At 39.9% G+C, this 16,824-nt stretch overlaps 1 protein-coding gene across 3 annotated transcripts in view; it reads left to right on the top strand.

Annotated features, from left to right (window-relative positions):
- Positions 1-16,824, top strand: part of ERAP2 (endoplasmic reticulum aminopeptidase 2) — a 43,278-nt gene continuing 26,454 nt past the window's right edge. The window contains exons 1-9 of one of the 3 annotated variants that reach the window (XM_075932098.1): positions 1-113; positions 1,524-2,181; positions 3,990-4,128; positions 5,395-5,529; positions 5,889-6,009; positions 10,784-10,938; positions 11,954-12,067; positions 13,096-13,227; positions 16,568-16,699. In XM_075932098.1, coding sequence (XP_075788213.1) covers positions 1,658-2,181; positions 3,990-4,128; positions 5,395-5,529; positions 5,889-6,009; positions 10,784-10,938; positions 11,954-12,067; positions 13,096-13,227; positions 16,568-16,699 — 1,452 coding nt within the window. In that variant the 5' untranslated portion in view covers positions 1-113; positions 1,524-1,657. Of the gene's footprint in view, positions 151-1,523; positions 2,182-3,989; positions 4,129-5,394; positions 5,530-5,888; positions 6,010-10,783; positions 10,939-11,953; positions 12,068-13,095; positions 13,228-16,567; positions 16,700-16,824 lie in introns of all 3 variants that reach the window. The other 2 variants (XM_014571310.3, XM_075932099.1) reach the window with 2 other exon arrangements.

The raw sequence follows: 16,824 nt of genomic DNA, 5'->3' as shown, positions 1-16,824 counted from the left end.
AATAAAGACAGCACAATTCAAGCCTGCAGAGGGAAATGGGAGACAGTGGTATACAGACGTTTCTGTGCATTTGCTTCTTTTAAAAAAAAACTAAAGCTGTTTTTGCAGGAAAGGTACCGTGATCAGACAGAAACATTCCAAAAGGATCATGTAAGAGAGCTGGGGGCGGGGGGGGGGGGGGGGGTGAGGAAGGGCTGTGCGTGGGAAAGAGGATTCATTCTGTGCTTGAAGAAGAAGCTGTTAGTAGAAACTACCTGTAATAACTTTTCTGCTCTTAATTATTTTCATTACAGTCGTCAGCCATCTTTTAAACAATGTGGTGTATGCACCACACAGAAATATTCTATTTTTCAGTGATTTAATATTTATTTTGGCCTGTTTTTTTTAATTTAAGATAATATAAACAAATCATATTTTAAAAATGTGTGTTCCGTTTTTATTACAGTCTTATTTTAGGAAGTTTATTATTTACAGAGCTCTAGAATTCTCTTTTGTAACTTTCTAAACTTTTATGAAGGGGCCCTCCAATCAGTTCCCTGTAGCTTAACTTTGATAAAGGGGACAAGGGAGCAATTTGGTAAGAAGAGTAACAGTTTCATAGACAGGCACCAATGACAATTTTAGCAGTTGTAGGCCGTACAAGCAGTCTGGTATGCAGCTGCTAAAATTACACCACTAAATAAAGACCTGCTGTGAGAAACGATTTGCTTCTGTTAGTACCTTATTCCACAAACCCTGTCTCTTAAGAGGAAATAGATGTGCGAGTTCTTGGCCCCTGCAAATATAATACCAGACAAATGCAAAAATTTTCTGCCTCATATGCTGACCTTCAGGACCTGCTGTGAGCTGTAGATTTTTAGGAAAGCTGACAATAAAGCAAGTATCAAAGGCAGGTTGGCAAAATGGGGAATTGTTTTTTTTCTTGCTACATCATTTTTTATATAAACATTAACCACATAGTATTTTTATTTTGATATATTGATTTAGGTTTCAATTCAGCAAGGTAACTTGAGCAAGTATCTAACTTCAACCACATAAATAGTCCCTGGATGAAATGGGGCTTTATTGTATTTTCAAACAATTGTCTGAGGCACTTCAGGTACATCGACAGTGTGATGAAAGACCCTGTTGTAGCTGTGGCTGGTCTGGGTCAGCTGGCTTGGGTTGGTAGGGTTTGGGCTGTGGGGTTATACGGTTACAGTGTAGACTTTCAGGTTTGGGCTGAAGCCAAGCTCTATGCTCCAACCTAAGCTCAAACGTCTACACCACAATTTAATAGGCCTACAGGCAAGCCCCTTGAGCCTAAGTCAGCAGACACAGATCAGCTGTGGATCTTTTATTTCAGTGTAGATATACCCATAACATTTTGAGTACCTGTTGTCATTTTAACCATTTAAATACATGTAACCTGAGCCATCCTTGTCTGTGTGTTTTGTGCAGAAAGCTTGATTATTACTGCTAAAGATTTAACAAGTAAGGCTGACTTTTCTTACAGTTAAGATATCTGTTTTATTTTTCTTTAGATGAGAATTCATTGGGAAACTACATTACTGCCAGTACATGATGCATTCCAAGCAAACAATACTTTCAGGATCTGGAAGTTTTAGCCAGAAGAAGCTACAGTTTTTTCTTTTGTTCTAAGAGGATAATCTTTGCAATGACTAGTCTCTGTAGAATATGTTCATTGGTAGTAGTGCTGCAGCTATTACACATTTATTCTCTGGGAATTTATTCATTTAAACATCAGATAGGTAAAGCCAATGTGAATTTCTCTACTAATAGCAAACCATTTCCTTGGAACAAGCTGAGGCTTCCTGATATGGTAATCCCAATCCAATATGATCTCTGTGTCCACCCTAATCTTTCTTCTCTACATTTTACTGGACTGGAGAGGATAGAGATCCTTGTGAGAAAGGACACTAGCTTTATCATCTTGCACAGCAAAAGCCTTGAAATCACCAGTGCAGTTCTTCTGCCCAAAGATGGTTTGGAGTCCAGGAAACCAGGAAAACAGCTTCAAGTTTTAGAGCATCCTGCACATGAGCAAATTGCCCTGCAGGCTCCTGAAGTGTTAACAGCTGGTCAGCGATACCTGATTGTCATAGAGTTTCATGCACAACTGGCAGATGGTTTTGATGGATTTTACAAAAGTACTTACAAAACTCGTGATGGGGAAACAAGGTAAGGAATCTGTGTGAAGTTTTCTAGAGATACAAGGTGGGAAAGGTAATATCTTTCATTGGACCATCTTCTACTGGTGAGAGGGGTAGACACTTTCAAGCCACACTGCTCTTCTTCAGGTCTCTAGTATCTTGGGGCTGACACAGCTACAACTAAACTGTATAAAGTTTTACAGGTATTTATGCCCTGATCTCAAGGCATAAATACCTTTTGTCTTCTCTCACTATTTAATGTTAATTGGATGTCTTCCTGTGATGTGACTTGTATGAAAGCAAAGCAATTAGCCCGAGCTTTCTGTGTATGAAACTTTTAATGAAAATGCTAATTAAGAAGCAAGTGGCTCAGTGGGAGGGCCACACTGCAGACATAGGTCTGAAGTAATTGCATTGAAGTCAGTGATGGTCCACCAGTGTAAAATCAGTCGGGGGGTCTCCTTGAACAAAAAGCAGTAATAAGGGGTTTCCTCTTCAGTTGGGCTTGGGGCATGGTGTGCGTTGCTCGGCTCAGCAGTAATCCTTATGGCCCAATTACAAGTGCTATTGCTGTGAGTCTGGCTCTGTTCTCCTGAGTCAGAGGAAGAATGGCAGCTGGTATGTGATGCCTCAAAGAATTATACACTGGGGAATAATAGGTGGCTATCTGTGAGTGGTGGGGAAAGCTCTCCCTGAGCAACAATTCATTGGGGGTGCAACAGATAAAAATGATAGCAGCAAAGTTTTGTATTACTAAGTATAGGTTTTTTTATTCAAAATCCTAGGCCAAGGGTTTTTAAACGTTGGGTTGCGGCTGTAAGGGTAAGCTGCTAGCTGGCTGCGAGACGCTTTGTTTACCTGAGCATCTGCAGGCATGGCCACTCTCAGCTCCCAGTGGCCGTGGCACACTGTTCCTAGCTAGTGGGAATTGTGGGAAGCAGTAGCCCAGCTTACACCACTTCCCACAGCACCCATTGGTCGGGAATGGTGTACCGCAGCCACTGGGAGCTGCATGCAACCTTGCCTGCGAATGCTCAGGTAAACAAAGTGTCTAATGGCAAACTAGTGGCTTATCCTTACAAGCCGTGACCCAAAGTTTGAAAACTCCTGTCCTAGGTCATCACTTATTTTGCAGCAGAGGAGGCACCCCATCCTCTAAGCATGCAACTTTAGGGATCACTGGGGGGCCCTGGCCTAGAACCCACACCATACCCCAAGCTGGAGTCCTCACCCTCTCTCACATCATAACCTTCTACCCTAACCTGGAGGCCTCTCCCTCATTCTGAAAATCTCATTTTTGGCTCCACCTTGGAGCCTAGAGGCCCTACAAAATCTAAAACCCCGGACTCCCTGAAGAATTAATCTTACCCTGCTCATACTGAAGCAAAGTGGACAGAGATCCCAAAACATTCAAGAAAATCTATTATTTTACTGGTATTTGAGCCATATTTTAACCAATAAAAAGCATAACAGTACTGTTTAGAAACTTTATTCTTATAAACTTGCTAGATCAAGGGCTAAACCCATTGCAGGCTATGATCCAAAATTAGTGTCTCTCTTGATTTCATGTATCAGAGGGGTACCCATGTTAGTTTGAATCTGCAAAAGCGGTGAGGAGTCCTGTGGCACCTTATAGACTAACTGAAGTGTAGGAGCATAAGCTTTCGTGGGCAAAGACCCACTTCGTCAGATGGCATGCATCTGATGAAGTGGGTCTTTGCCCACGAAAGCTTATGCTCCTGCACTTCAGTTAGTCTATAAGGTGCCAGAGGACTCCTCGCCGATCTTGATTTCATGTAAACTTGGAAATATTTTTTTCTGCATTATGTCTCACAGGATAATAGCCACTACAGATTTTGAGCCTACCTCAGCACGAATGGCTTTTCCATGTTTTGACGAACCATCTTTCAAAGCCAAATTTGCCATTACAATAAGGAGAGAGAAAAAACATATTGCATTGTCCAACATGCCAAAGGTAAGATTCTGTTAAAAGATTGGTGATACAATCACATAACAGCTCTGAATATTCAGTTTCTAATTCTTATTTTTAACTGACTAAAGTACTGGTCAGGAAATGTTTTTATTTTTTCGTGCTGAAAATGTGGGTAAAAATGAAAACAATGGTTAGGTGGCATTTTCAAGAGAAAATATCACATGTTCATCCAAAAAAAAACACCCTAGAAATTTATCAACTGAAATGTTGTTAGTTTTCAGGTTTTCAGTTTTCTGATAAGAAATATCAAAACTTTTTTGAGGAAAGCAGACCCTTTCCATGAAAATACTTTAGTCAAAAATTCAATTTTTCATAGGAAAAAAAAATTTTGAAAGAAAATTTTAGACTAACCCTGTATAAAACAGAATACAGTATAGACCAAATACAACATGGTGCTGCAAAGCCTTATGAATATATTCAACTACATATATTTTCATAATTCCGTTGAACTCAAAGGGACTATTCATATGTATAAATCTAAGCACTTACGTAAGTGCAGCAGCAGTGTACCCAGTTTGACATTGGGTTTATCCACTGCTTAGTTTACCTTCTTCCTTAGTCAATCAGATGTCCACAACTGAAGCCTTCTAATCAACTCACCTTTTGGGGGGATCTGGTTTCTTAATCTAAAACAACAGCTGAGCTTTACATTTTTCATCCCCCTACCCCAGAGTCACTAGTTCCTTCCAGCCCTTTATCACCATTTTCACAGTCCACCCTCCTTATAGGCTTCCCTCTTGGGCTTCACAGTCTCTTACAGTGCTTTCCTCCTGAGGCTTTCCTGCAATGGGCTCCCCCTTCTTGCAGGTCTTTCAGCCTTTTAAGCTAAGCCATACATTTTCCTTATGTACTGCAGTAGCGCTCCTGACTGTCACATGACCTTGCAGGACTAAAATTCCCCAGATCACTCAGGAACTGTGCCTACAATCATGCTTTTAAAAAGGAACAGTAGACTGGCTCTTGGCCACCACTACCCTTAAAGAGGAAAGACCATCCTGCTATAGCATTGGGGCCCACAACTTTAAGCTCTGTGGCACAGGGATTTTACCATTGTGTTTCCTTGTGCAGGGTCTAGAACATTGTGTATGCTCCCAGCATGTGAATAATGAATAATTTTTCCTGATGTAACTTCTTTGAATTCTGGGTTGATTTTTGGTTTGCCATCAATTATTTAGTTAACTCATGGTATCAATTTATCGGTTTGTGGGAATTTTTAATAAAAGAACATTGCTTTTTTCCCTATTGCAGATTAAAACAATTGAACTCAAAGGAGGTCTGTTGGAAGATCATTTTGAAGTCACTGTTAAAATGAGCACTTACCTTGTAGCCTACATAGTTTGTGATTTTAAGTCTGTGCAGACTACAACATCATCAGGAATCAAGGTGAGTTCAGGTTTCAGCATGGCCAATAATTTAGGTTACCTTAGGGCTTGACATTATTTATTAGAGCAGTGAGGTTTACAGGCAATGAGGAGAGAGACTGAAAATGTGAAGTCATATACCCAGGAAGGGGAAATAAACAACACAGGTACAAATCAGTTGATGTAACCAAACAGTTATACTTACTGCATTAAAGCAAGTTAATTTCCAGTTTTTCTGCCTAATAACATTTATAATAAAAATTTTGCATAGTACCAAGTGCTGAGGTTGCTGCAGAGAAAGTATGTGATTGAGATGTCAGGAAAGGAATTGATCCAAATATGAAGAACTTTGGGAATCACTGCTGTAATTAATTGTCACAGGTATCCATCTACGTATCACCTGACAAATGGAATCAAGCACATTATGCCTTAGAAGCGGCAGTGAAACTACTGGAATTTTATGAGAAGTACTTTAATATTAGCTTTCCCTTACCAAAACTGGGTAAGTCAAACAACAATAATTGAATCAGAAGATTGGGGTTGGAAAAGACCTCAGGAGATCATCCCTTGCGCAAAGCAGGACCAGCTTCAACTAAATCATCCCAGCCAGGGCTTTCCCTTAAAATTTTCTAAGGATGAAGATTTCACCACTCCCTAAGCAATCCATTCCAGTGCTTTACCTCCTTCCTAGTGAAATAATTTTTCATGGTGGCCAAACTAGATCTCTCTCATTGCAACTTGAGAACATTTCTCCCTGCTCTGTCATCTGTCACCACTGAGAACAGCTTGGATCCATCCTCTTAGGAACACCTTTTCAGATAGTTGAAGGTTGCTATCTAACCCCCTCATTCTTCTCTTCTGAAGACTCAATAAGCCCAGTCCCCTCAGCCTCTCCTCATAAATCGTTAGCACTAGTCCCCTACTCATTTTCATTACTGTCCACTGGACTCTCCAATTTGTCCACATACTTTCTGCAGTGAGGTAGGGGCAAAACTGGATGCAGTACTCCAGATGTGGCCTCAGCAGTGCCAAATAGAGGGTAATAATCACTGCCCGCTATCTCAGTGGTGGGCAATAATTTTTTGCTGGGGGCCACTTCAGAAATTTTTGAAGTTACCCCGGGCTTCACTATAAGGGTGGGGCCTCAGGTGGAAGGGGCGGGGCCAGGATATTTCCCTGCTTCCCCACCCACAGACCATGATTGGTCTGGGTGTGGCAGAATGCGTTTGCTCCCTCCCAGAGGTTCCTCTAGGCACCCATGGCCCTAGGGGTGGGAGGAGACTTCACGTCTTCTCTCTTCTGCCCCCCAGGCCAATCAAGGCTTGGGGGTGGGGGAGAACGCGAAGCTCCTCTCGCCCTGCCAGGAGCGCATGGCACTTCTAAGCACTGCATTCTCCTTGAAGGGCGGGGGCAGGGTGGAGGAAACTTCATGTGTTTACCCCTGCCCCTCAGGCCTTAATTGGCCAGGGAGCGGGGAAGCGGCAGGGCCTCTGTAGGCCATATCAACCTGTTTGGTGGGCCAGATCTGGCCCACCCCTGCTCTCTCTGCTGGCAATGCTCTTACTAATGCAGCCCAATATATTATTATACTTATTGGCAACAAGGGCACATTGTTGACTCATATCCAGCTTCTCATAGACTATAATCCCCACTTCCTTTTCTGCAGAGCTGCCACTTAGCCAGGCGGTCCCCTGCTTGTAGTAGATCATGGGACCCATCCGCCCTAAATGCAGGACTCTGCACTTATTCTTGTTGAACCTCATCAGATTTCTTTTGGCTCAATCCTCCAATTTATGTAGGTCACTCTGAACTCTCTTCCTACCCTAAAGTGTATTTACCTTTTCCCCAGTTTAGTGTCATCTGCTGAATTGCTGATTACAGTCTATATATAACTCTTTCAGTGACGAAATTGGTTTAATTTCTTCTTTCTCTCACAAAACTGAGTGAGCAATTCAAAATTGTATTTTAGCTACAAAAGGCCAACATGTTATTTGAAAGATTGTTTTGAAATAGAGTGCGTATGGGTTTCTGCATAGTTTGTCTGAAATCAAAATGTTTTTCCTTATGAAAGCAAAATTCTCTGAGATGTACCCTGGATAAACCTGAAAGCCTTTAATTAACAATGTAGCTTGACTATGTGAGAACAATCAAAATACAAGATTTGTGCAGAATATTGGAGTGGGAAGTTATCCTCTTGAAATAAAGGAGCAAATGAAAGAACTTGGAGAATCTGAGATTCCATTACAGCATAATATCGTTTATGTGAGTGCCCGGGAAGACAAATGAATAGATTATCTAAATTGAGGCAATTTTCAGTGTAGTTAATAAACTGTAGCACACTGGCCCCTGTTTCAGTTAACTAGCTGTTTCCAGTAATTGAAATTTGGCTAATCAGATTTTTACTGTATTTAAAAAATCCTCCTGTTGTGTCCCCAGTTGTGGCAACTTCATAAATCATGGTCGCGAGTCTTGCTAAGTACATAAGTATGTGTCCAATCCTGCAAATGCTTACTCTTGAGAATAGAGTAGCAGTGTCCAAACTTTACCTCTTTTGCTCCCTCTTTCTAGGGTTGCCAGATGGTTTCAACAAAAATACTGGACACACTTGACATTACATCACAATTACATTACATCTTATTTAGAAAATACCGGACATGTATATTTTCTCATTTATATTTTCTCAATTTATTTCCCAAACAGAAAACTCAAATACTGGACTGTCTGGTTCAAAACCGGACACCTGGCAACTCTATTTACCACTAAGGGAATGTGTCTGCATTCCCTGGGCTGGGACCAGTGCCCAAGAGTGGGAGCCAGGGTCCTATGGCCAAGAGCAGGAACCGGAGGGCCAAATGGTGCTGGATGGCTCCGCTGCATCCCTGGCCATTCCTAGAAGGGTGCACTCCACAGATTGGGGATCCCTGAAATAGAGGTTTCTAGAATTATACTGAGCTCTGTGTAAAACCTGAGAGGAATTCTTTGGGTTCAGTCTCTTCTTTGATTGACCCACAGCAGTGATCAGGAGTAACTTCACAGGGAGTCCTTTGTGACTCCCAAGTGTATGGTTTCACAGCATGTGACTCAGCATTTCAACTCTGTTGTGCTCTTTCATAATTAAAATAGTTTAGGGTTTTTTTTTAAAGACTATTGTACCACAGTGCAATTAACCATTAAATCAGGATTGGATTTTCCAAAGGGAAAGCAATGCTGAAATCAAGTAAATAATGAATTCAGAACCATATTCTATCAACAGACACTGAAAAATTACAGAAGAACAAGATGCATGAGAGGATCTCTTCCTCTCCCTGCCTGCAAGAGCTATGGAGACAGAAAACAACTCTGAAGAGCAACCAGAGCAAAGTGACAGGGAGAGGCAGACCAAAGAGATTCAGCAGCAGAAGTACTCAGAACAAGGGCAGCCTTTAGTTAGCATTTTACTTGGAAGAGCATTAGCTAAAAAGTGTCTTTGTAGTGGACCTTTTTATTACTCATGTCAAATATGGAGCTAGCTTGCAAATGAGATTATAAATATTAAAAGCTCATGATGCATTCTAATGGTTTGGCAAGAAGCAGATCATTCATCCCTGACAAATAATCTTCCTTATGCAGATAATGTTCTTTCATACATGTTTTGGTTTTCCTTTCCTGCCTGGAAGTCTCATAATATTTGGAGATTTTATTTTGTTTTTGACAAGTCCCTCTCTCTTATACAAGATGTACACTTTTTAATGTAAGACAAGTCAATCTGAATAGAAAAAGTAAACTTCCAACATTATATTTTACAAAATTGTTTACTATGAGAGCTATAGGATGACCTAGCATGTTTGTCAATTGAATTGCTTTGCTAGAAAGGACCACCTGAATGTGTAAATGTAATCCGGATTTATAGAGCTGATGGTAAGGCATTTGCATTTCAAGCAGGTAACACACACAGAGTGTACAAGGGTGCATGGTTTGTAGTAGTTTGTTTTCTGACCAGCAGTATTTTTCAGGCCTTGCATGCGGTTGGGTAAATAGTTCTGTAGGAGTGTGCAACAGTGGCAGCTCCCAACAGAGGGAGAAAATTAGCAGGGAGCAAACTGGAAGATCTGAGTTTCTGCAACTGCCCAACCCAGCCCAGTGGTTCAGGGCCAAGTGCAATACTCAAATGTAGATATTTTGCTTGCTGTATGGTCTCAGCTTGCCCCTACACTGATTGTGTATATGAATATTTATTTCTAGGCTTTCCTATGGTGCTTATCACCACAATAATATAGCTGTTCACTAATATGGATGAATTTATTCTCAACATGCTTGTGGGATAAAGAAGTATAGTTAATATCACCATTATACAGGTGAGGAGCTCAGGCAGAAAGAAATTAATTGATTTTCCCAAGGTCATTTATGACAGAGCTAGGGAAAGAACCCTCAGTTTTTCTAAATCCCACTCCAGGGCCTTTATTCACAGAGCCATCTTTCTTCCCTGTAGGGCAGGGGTGGGGAACCGTAAGCCTGTGGGGAGAGGGGGGCTGGATGGGACCCCTGGCTTACCTGGATCCGGCCCTGGAGGCTCAGGGCATCCCCTGCAGCATGGGGAGAACCCGTGCTGACACTCCAGTGCCCCTGCTGCCCCACTGCAGGGCTGGAGTACACGGTCCCCCTTAGGCTCTGGTGTGGGAGGAGAATGTGGTGTCTTCCTTTTCCTCAGTCAGGGACCACGTCAGTGAGGGTGGTTTTTGTTTTTGTTTTGCTTCTCTCTTGTGTATGGACCCCAACAGATTTTTCTGAGAATTAGTAGCCACAATCCAAAAAGTTTTCCCACTCTTGCTGTAAGATTACACAGGAAGCAGAGCTGGAGACAGCTTTCTGGATGGTAGGCCTGTATTTTATTACTAAAATCTGGTGTCTCTCTGATATCCATTTAAAAATAAGGAAGAAAAGTAAAGCAAAAAAAGTTGTGTCTCTGTCAGATTCTAGCATCGGCTTTGCTAGCAAATGTATCTTGACTGTAATGCTTATTTATCCAGCCTACAGTTCCTTCTCCAATTAAAAGGGGCTCATGTTATTCCACTGCTATACTCATCAAAGAGGAGTCTTGTTTTGAATCTTGAAAGTTGATTTGTCCCTGTCTTTCCCACTTTCTCTCCCTTTCTTCTCTGAAGGTCTGACCAGAGTCAATGGATGTGATTGCACTGAGTTTGGGAAAGAACACGTGATCATTGAACTTGTCCACAACAAAGAACTTGAAAAGTTAATACTGTACTCAGTAATAACACAGCCTTTATTTTACACCTTAGATCTTGTTGCTATCCCTGATTTCCAATCAGGAGCTATGGAAAATTGGGGTCTCATCACATATAGAGAAACTTCACTGCTCTATGATCCCAAGACCTCCTCGGCATTCGACAAACTGTGGGTCACAAAGGTGATAGGCCATGAGTTAGCACATCAGGTAACTTTTTTCTGAATTTAACTTAGATTGCTTTTTTGTAACCCTGAAAAACAAGCCACTCATATAGAGAGGGTAGTTAAAAGCTAAGGCTGAAGTACAGACAATCTAAAGAGCTTTAACAGTATTAATGTTATGCATGTAGCCAAGAGAACAAATGACTTAGAAGGGAGAAGGATTGTGAGTAATAATAATAATAATAATAATAGTAATCAACATTATTTATTAAGGTACCTTTCTGTAGTAGAATTTAGAGTGCTAAGTGAAAGCATTTAGGACAAATTTTAGCTCTCCATTATGCCAGTGGCAAGCTGGAGTAACTCCATTGATTTCAGAGGAGTTATTCCAGACTGACATTTGTAAATGCAAGCAGAATTTAGTCCCTTAACTTAAAAAAAAAATCCTGTCAATTCTTGCTTCCTTGTCAACTTACAAATATTTAAATCCAAAAACACTCTCAGGCTTCTTTTTATTATGGTGGCTGCATGTATTAGTAAATGTTGACTTTTCTTATTTTCAAAGCTTAAAAAATAGTAAAAAGGGGGAATAACTATGAATGTGTTTGTGAGCCAAATAGCATTGAAAATGAAGCATTCAATTAATTCACAGAACAGATGTAGTAAGCAAGTAATAGGAGTGTAAGCTTCTCCCATGCTCTCTAACAAGATGTTGCAATGCTCATTAGAGGGTCTACTCTCAGAAGTAATAAGCTATTTCATCCTCCATGTCAATTCAAACTTTTGCTTCCTTTGATTTATAGTGTGACAGAATATAGAATAGCTTTTTTTTAAAAAAATGCACGTAGATTCAGAAATAAAAATCTAACATTTCTTATCATATTTCATTAAATTCTGGTTTTGTCCTTTTTTTGTTTTGTTCAAGTTTTCTTTGTGTAAATCAACTTTGATCTTAATAAAGCACACTAATGTGCCTGAACTTAAGGAAAAGCTCCCTTGTTAAAAATAGCAATTGCCAAGTTTCATTTTACCTTTTGTTTACTTTAGAATTTTTCTTTTAGTGGTTTGGTAATCTGGTTACTATGGAATGGTGGAACGACATTTGGCTAAATGAAGGTTTTGCCAGATTCATGGAGTTGGTATCTATTAATGCTACATACTCAGAGCTGCAGATTGTAAGTAATATTGCTATCTTGCTAATCCTTTTTCTCTGTTGGGTTCTGTTGAAAAACAGGTCACTATCAGAAAAATACAATAAAATGTATTGTCTACAAAAGTGTTAGCAAAGAGAGCATCTGAAGTTTAGAATAGCAATATATCTTTAGAATTAATGCCTGGTCTGTTTGCACATTTTTGTAGTAAAATTTATTCTCATTTTTCTTTGTAACCCCTATTATATCTCTCTTTCCTAAATCTAAGCAATGTTCTTCTTTTAAAAAGGATTCCACTAAAAGCTAAGAATCTATGTGGTATGTTGCATTATAGCATTTACACAATATAGTTATGGTTGAGAAGGCATTTTTTCTGGAGACAAACATTATTTTGAAAAAAATATACTTGAGGCAAAAGCTTCTCATATTTGTTCACAACTCACAATTGAATTTATCTCGAAACTCAAACCTTGAATTTGCCTATTTTTTAATTTTCTACATAATTTCCAGACACCTGCTTTTATTCAATCATGGATTATGCTGGCACACTATATGCATAAAATTATTTAGCATATAACAACTATTTGCTCTCCCTAGAAATTATTAGAGGCCAAATTTGCAAAATTATTTTGTGAATTATGAACACTCAAACTGGATTCAGCCCTTCATGAACAATTCACCTTTAATTACAGCAGAGCCTATGCTCCACTCTAATAGAGGCCAGTATTGGATCTGAACTTAGATTATGATGGTCATTATTTTCACTGACATATTGGGGAGTTTGGATCTGAGAATTTGTATCAGATCTGTTTTTGTTAGGAAGTAAAATGGGTTTTTTTGCAAGGTTTTTTGTGCAAAGTATGCAAATTTTAGGTATTTTAAATGTGAAGCAAAAATAGCAGTATAGTTTGAATCTTTTCTTGCAGGAGTTGCACTTGATCATTATGCCCAGGAAGAGGTTTTTGAATGAGGTTTTCAGTATTTACATTGTATGTGTACCTGTTTGATACATATCCTATCTAGAAGGTGATAATTGTCCTTACATCCCACAGGAGGATTACTTTCAGAATGTATGTTTTGGTGCAATTGCAAGGGATTCATTAAATTCATCTCATCCAATCTCCAACCCAGCAGAAACGCCTATTCAAATAAAGGAAATGTTTGATACTGTATCCTATGACAAGGTACTGTATATCAGTTCATGAATGCAAAAAGATTTTTTGCAGCCATGATACTTGAAAGTCTAAGCAACCTGAAAGTGAGGAATTTGGAGGGAAAACTGTGAATTTTGAAGTATGATGACCAATTTCACACTGGCTCTCTACATTTTTTCTAACCTCCCATGAATGGATTTATTATGGTTCCATTTTGCTAACCCCTTGGCTCTGGTCACACAAGGTTACTCACTAATAATAACTAAGGTGAAATCCTGGCCCATGTTTGGTCTGAATACATGGGCGGTGTACAGGAGAGTTCAATAAGAATTGCATATGTGTTAAGACATTATTCCCTTTATACCAGTCCATCTCGTGGTATGTTAACCTTCCAATCCAGCCGCATTCTCCTCTCCGCACCATCTGTAGAAGTGTTGGCCAGTGCATCAATGTAGCCACATCCTGCCCCATCTTCAACACACAGCTCTGAATTGCTGTGGATGGAACCTCACTTTATATTACAAATAGGGCATGGATAGGATGTTTCACAGGCTTATCGATCCTGGCCCCAACCAAGATATAGCAGAACAACCCTAATTCCTGAGCCTACTGCAGTACTCCTGTGTGGACAGTATTTGCTTCACCAAAGAGTTATGTGTAACATGCAACTTATCCTGCCGGTTGCACTCCTGAAAGAACATTCTGATTTTGTTTTAGAAGAAATCATGAGTATAGAAAGCAAACACTAATGAGAACGGTGTGATTTTTTTTTATACTAAATTACTTTCTTAACCAGTCATTGTAAGTGTGGATTCATATTGTTCTGTTTCCTGTCCTCCTTAGATCCCTTGAGATGATGTGGCAACAATGAAATAGCTGTTGCATTTTATTTGATATATAATATTTTACTAGTTTGAACTTCCAGTTTATATGTTAATTGGCTGGCAGTGTCATCCCATCTCAGCAGCTTAAACTAGAGTGCAGGCAACAAGAGGAGTAAAATGGCCAATCCAGTCACATAATCTATGGTTCTGTGGCCATGCTAACACACATGGTTGATCCTTATAAAGTATCCTTGAAGGAAAACAGGCTGTCGGGTGCTCCTTATTCATTTTATTTATTTATTTATTTATTTTGCAGCGGCAACCAAAACTAAAGCCTACCCTGGCTTCTCAGTGTAGGCTACCCTGGAAAGTTGCACCAGTTTAACTTAAACCAGTTATTGAATAAAATAGAGTTTAAATCAATAATTTTACTTTAAGTTGCTTCTTTCCATTTGACTTAACTAATTTTCAATAGATTTAAGACCATCGGAAGTAAGTGGTTCCTATATTAAAATTGGAGTGTCCACAAAGGAGTTAGCACTTTTAAAACTATATTGGTTTAAATTCACATTAAGTTGTCTACACAGGACAGTTGCACCAGTACAAGGCCCAAGTTCTTTCTGAAACTTATAAAAGACATGTGAAGTCAAGAAGGCTTTTCAGTCAACACAGTAGCCCTGTTCTTCACTAACTTCAAGCTTCCTCTGCTTTGAGGAGCTGAAGAACTGGAAACTCCAGTGCTGGGCTTCTGTTGGGGATTCCAAGAGAATAAGGTCAATAGCCAATACATAGGTATTTAACAACTGTTTGGGAGTAAAGTTTCAATATATCCAGAGACCAAAGCAGAGGATGCTTTAAATACATATGACAGAAGTAGTAACAACATTACTTGGTTTATGGTATACGTCTATGATATTTATATTAACAATATTAAATTACAGCATAATTGATTGTTATTATCCCAAGCAATAAAAGAAATTAATTTATGTAGCATTGGCATTTACTCTTTATACAGAATTCCTTCACTATGTCAGATCAGCATCTGATCCCCACTGGAATCTGATAGAATACTAATGTGAATTTGTGTGAACTCTTGATTTAAGTTTATTAATCAGTCTATTTAATAGCTGTTTAAATTAGTTAATTACCCAAACATGCATGTACACTCTTTAGTACTAAAAAGTTAATTGGAGTTTATAAAGAATTTTGAGGTCCTTCAAATGAAAAGCTAACCAAGTGACAAGGCGTGTGTTTTTGTTATCTCATTGTAGAACAATCTTAACTATAATATTAACCAGAGTCAATATGGCTGTATACAGATACACGAGCAAGATTTTTAATCCCCGTTATTGTAATATAGCTGTTCTTTTGTCTAAAATCCAAAGTCAGTGAATCGAGAATCCATTTGCTGGTACTGAAAATTTGTCATTAATGACTTCTAGATATTTGCAGTTTTTTGTCTGTAGAATTCACTGTCAGATACAAAATTACAGAACCTTGGTTATTATCAATAGAGACAATTCAACTTTCTTTGGGATGAGGGGGGATACCCTTTCACATTGTATGAGAGCACTGAAATCAGACAGTGGCAAAAACTATATTACAAATACATTTCAACACTTCTGTGCTATGCTAACTACCAGTGACCTGACTGCCAGAATCCAATAGGTCTAGGGTTGCCAGGTGTCCAGTTTTGAACTGGACAGTCCGGAATTTGAGCTTTCTGTCTGGGAAACAAATTGAGAAAATACCGGACATATAAATGTCCATTATTTTCTAATTAATTTTTTATTATTATCATGAGTATCAGTACGTAGTTGCGTACTGCCTGGCTGGTAGACACGCTCACACTGCCAGGCAGGCAGTCAGTACGCAACTACACAGTAGAGAGGAGGGGGGCAGAGCCAGGGCGGGATGGAATCCTCGGGGCCAGACTCGCCTGTGAGCCCCACTGGGACCATGTGCAGGACAGGTACTGACCTGGGATCTGCATGTGCCTGGGCCAACCCTGCTCCCCGCTGACTGGTTTCTCCCCCCAATCCACCCCCAACCCCCTCCCAGCCAGCCCTGCTTCCCGCTGGCTGGTTCCTTCACCTGATCTCCCCTGGCCAGTTCCGCTCCCCCCAACCCCATCCTGCCCAGTCCTGCTTCTTGCTGGTCATTCTGCTCCCTCCCCCCCTCCCCACCACCTCCTCCCAGCAAGCCCTGTTCCCCTCCCAGTCAGTCCCCACCCCCATCCGAGATCAAGTGTGTCCAGTATATTTTTTAAATTATCCGGTAACCTTAAATAGGTCTCCATGGTAGCTGTTACATTTCAGAATGCTCCAAAGAGATGACGAGTATGTCTTTGGGCATCATGTCTTGAATACCCATTTTCACCTGGCTAATGAAAATATTCAGTGCATATCTCTGAAGCAATTGTTCTGTTCATACCAGGTTAGCAATATACTTTAAGCTCTTAATTTAACCATCACTGACTAAACAACACATGAGTAAAGGAATGCAATAAAAAATTTATTTGAATATTTGCTATTTCCCTATTTTAGGGAGCTTGTATTTTGAAGATGCTCAAAGATTTCCTATCGGAGGAGGTGTTTCAAAAAGGAATAATTCACTACTTGAAGACATACAGCTACACAAATGCAAAGAATGATGACTTGTGGAACAGCATGGCCAATGCACGTTCTGTTTGTTGCTGAAATATGTTATATTAGCAGACTTACCTGACATTGCCTGAGTCTGTCAGGGAGGGCTTTGGTCCTTGAGGATGTGGGGGGAGGGTGCAAGAGTTGGGGGCCAAGGG

The sequence above is a fragment of the Pelodiscus sinensis genome, chromosome 6, assembly GCF_049634645.1.
Source record: "Pelodiscus sinensis isolate JC-2024 chromosome 6, ASM4963464v1, whole genome shotgun sequence".
NCBI classification, from domain to species: Eukaryota; Metazoa; Chordata; order Testudines; family Trionychidae; genus Pelodiscus; species Pelodiscus sinensis.
This window is presented reverse-complemented; position numbering and strand designations above follow the sequence as displayed.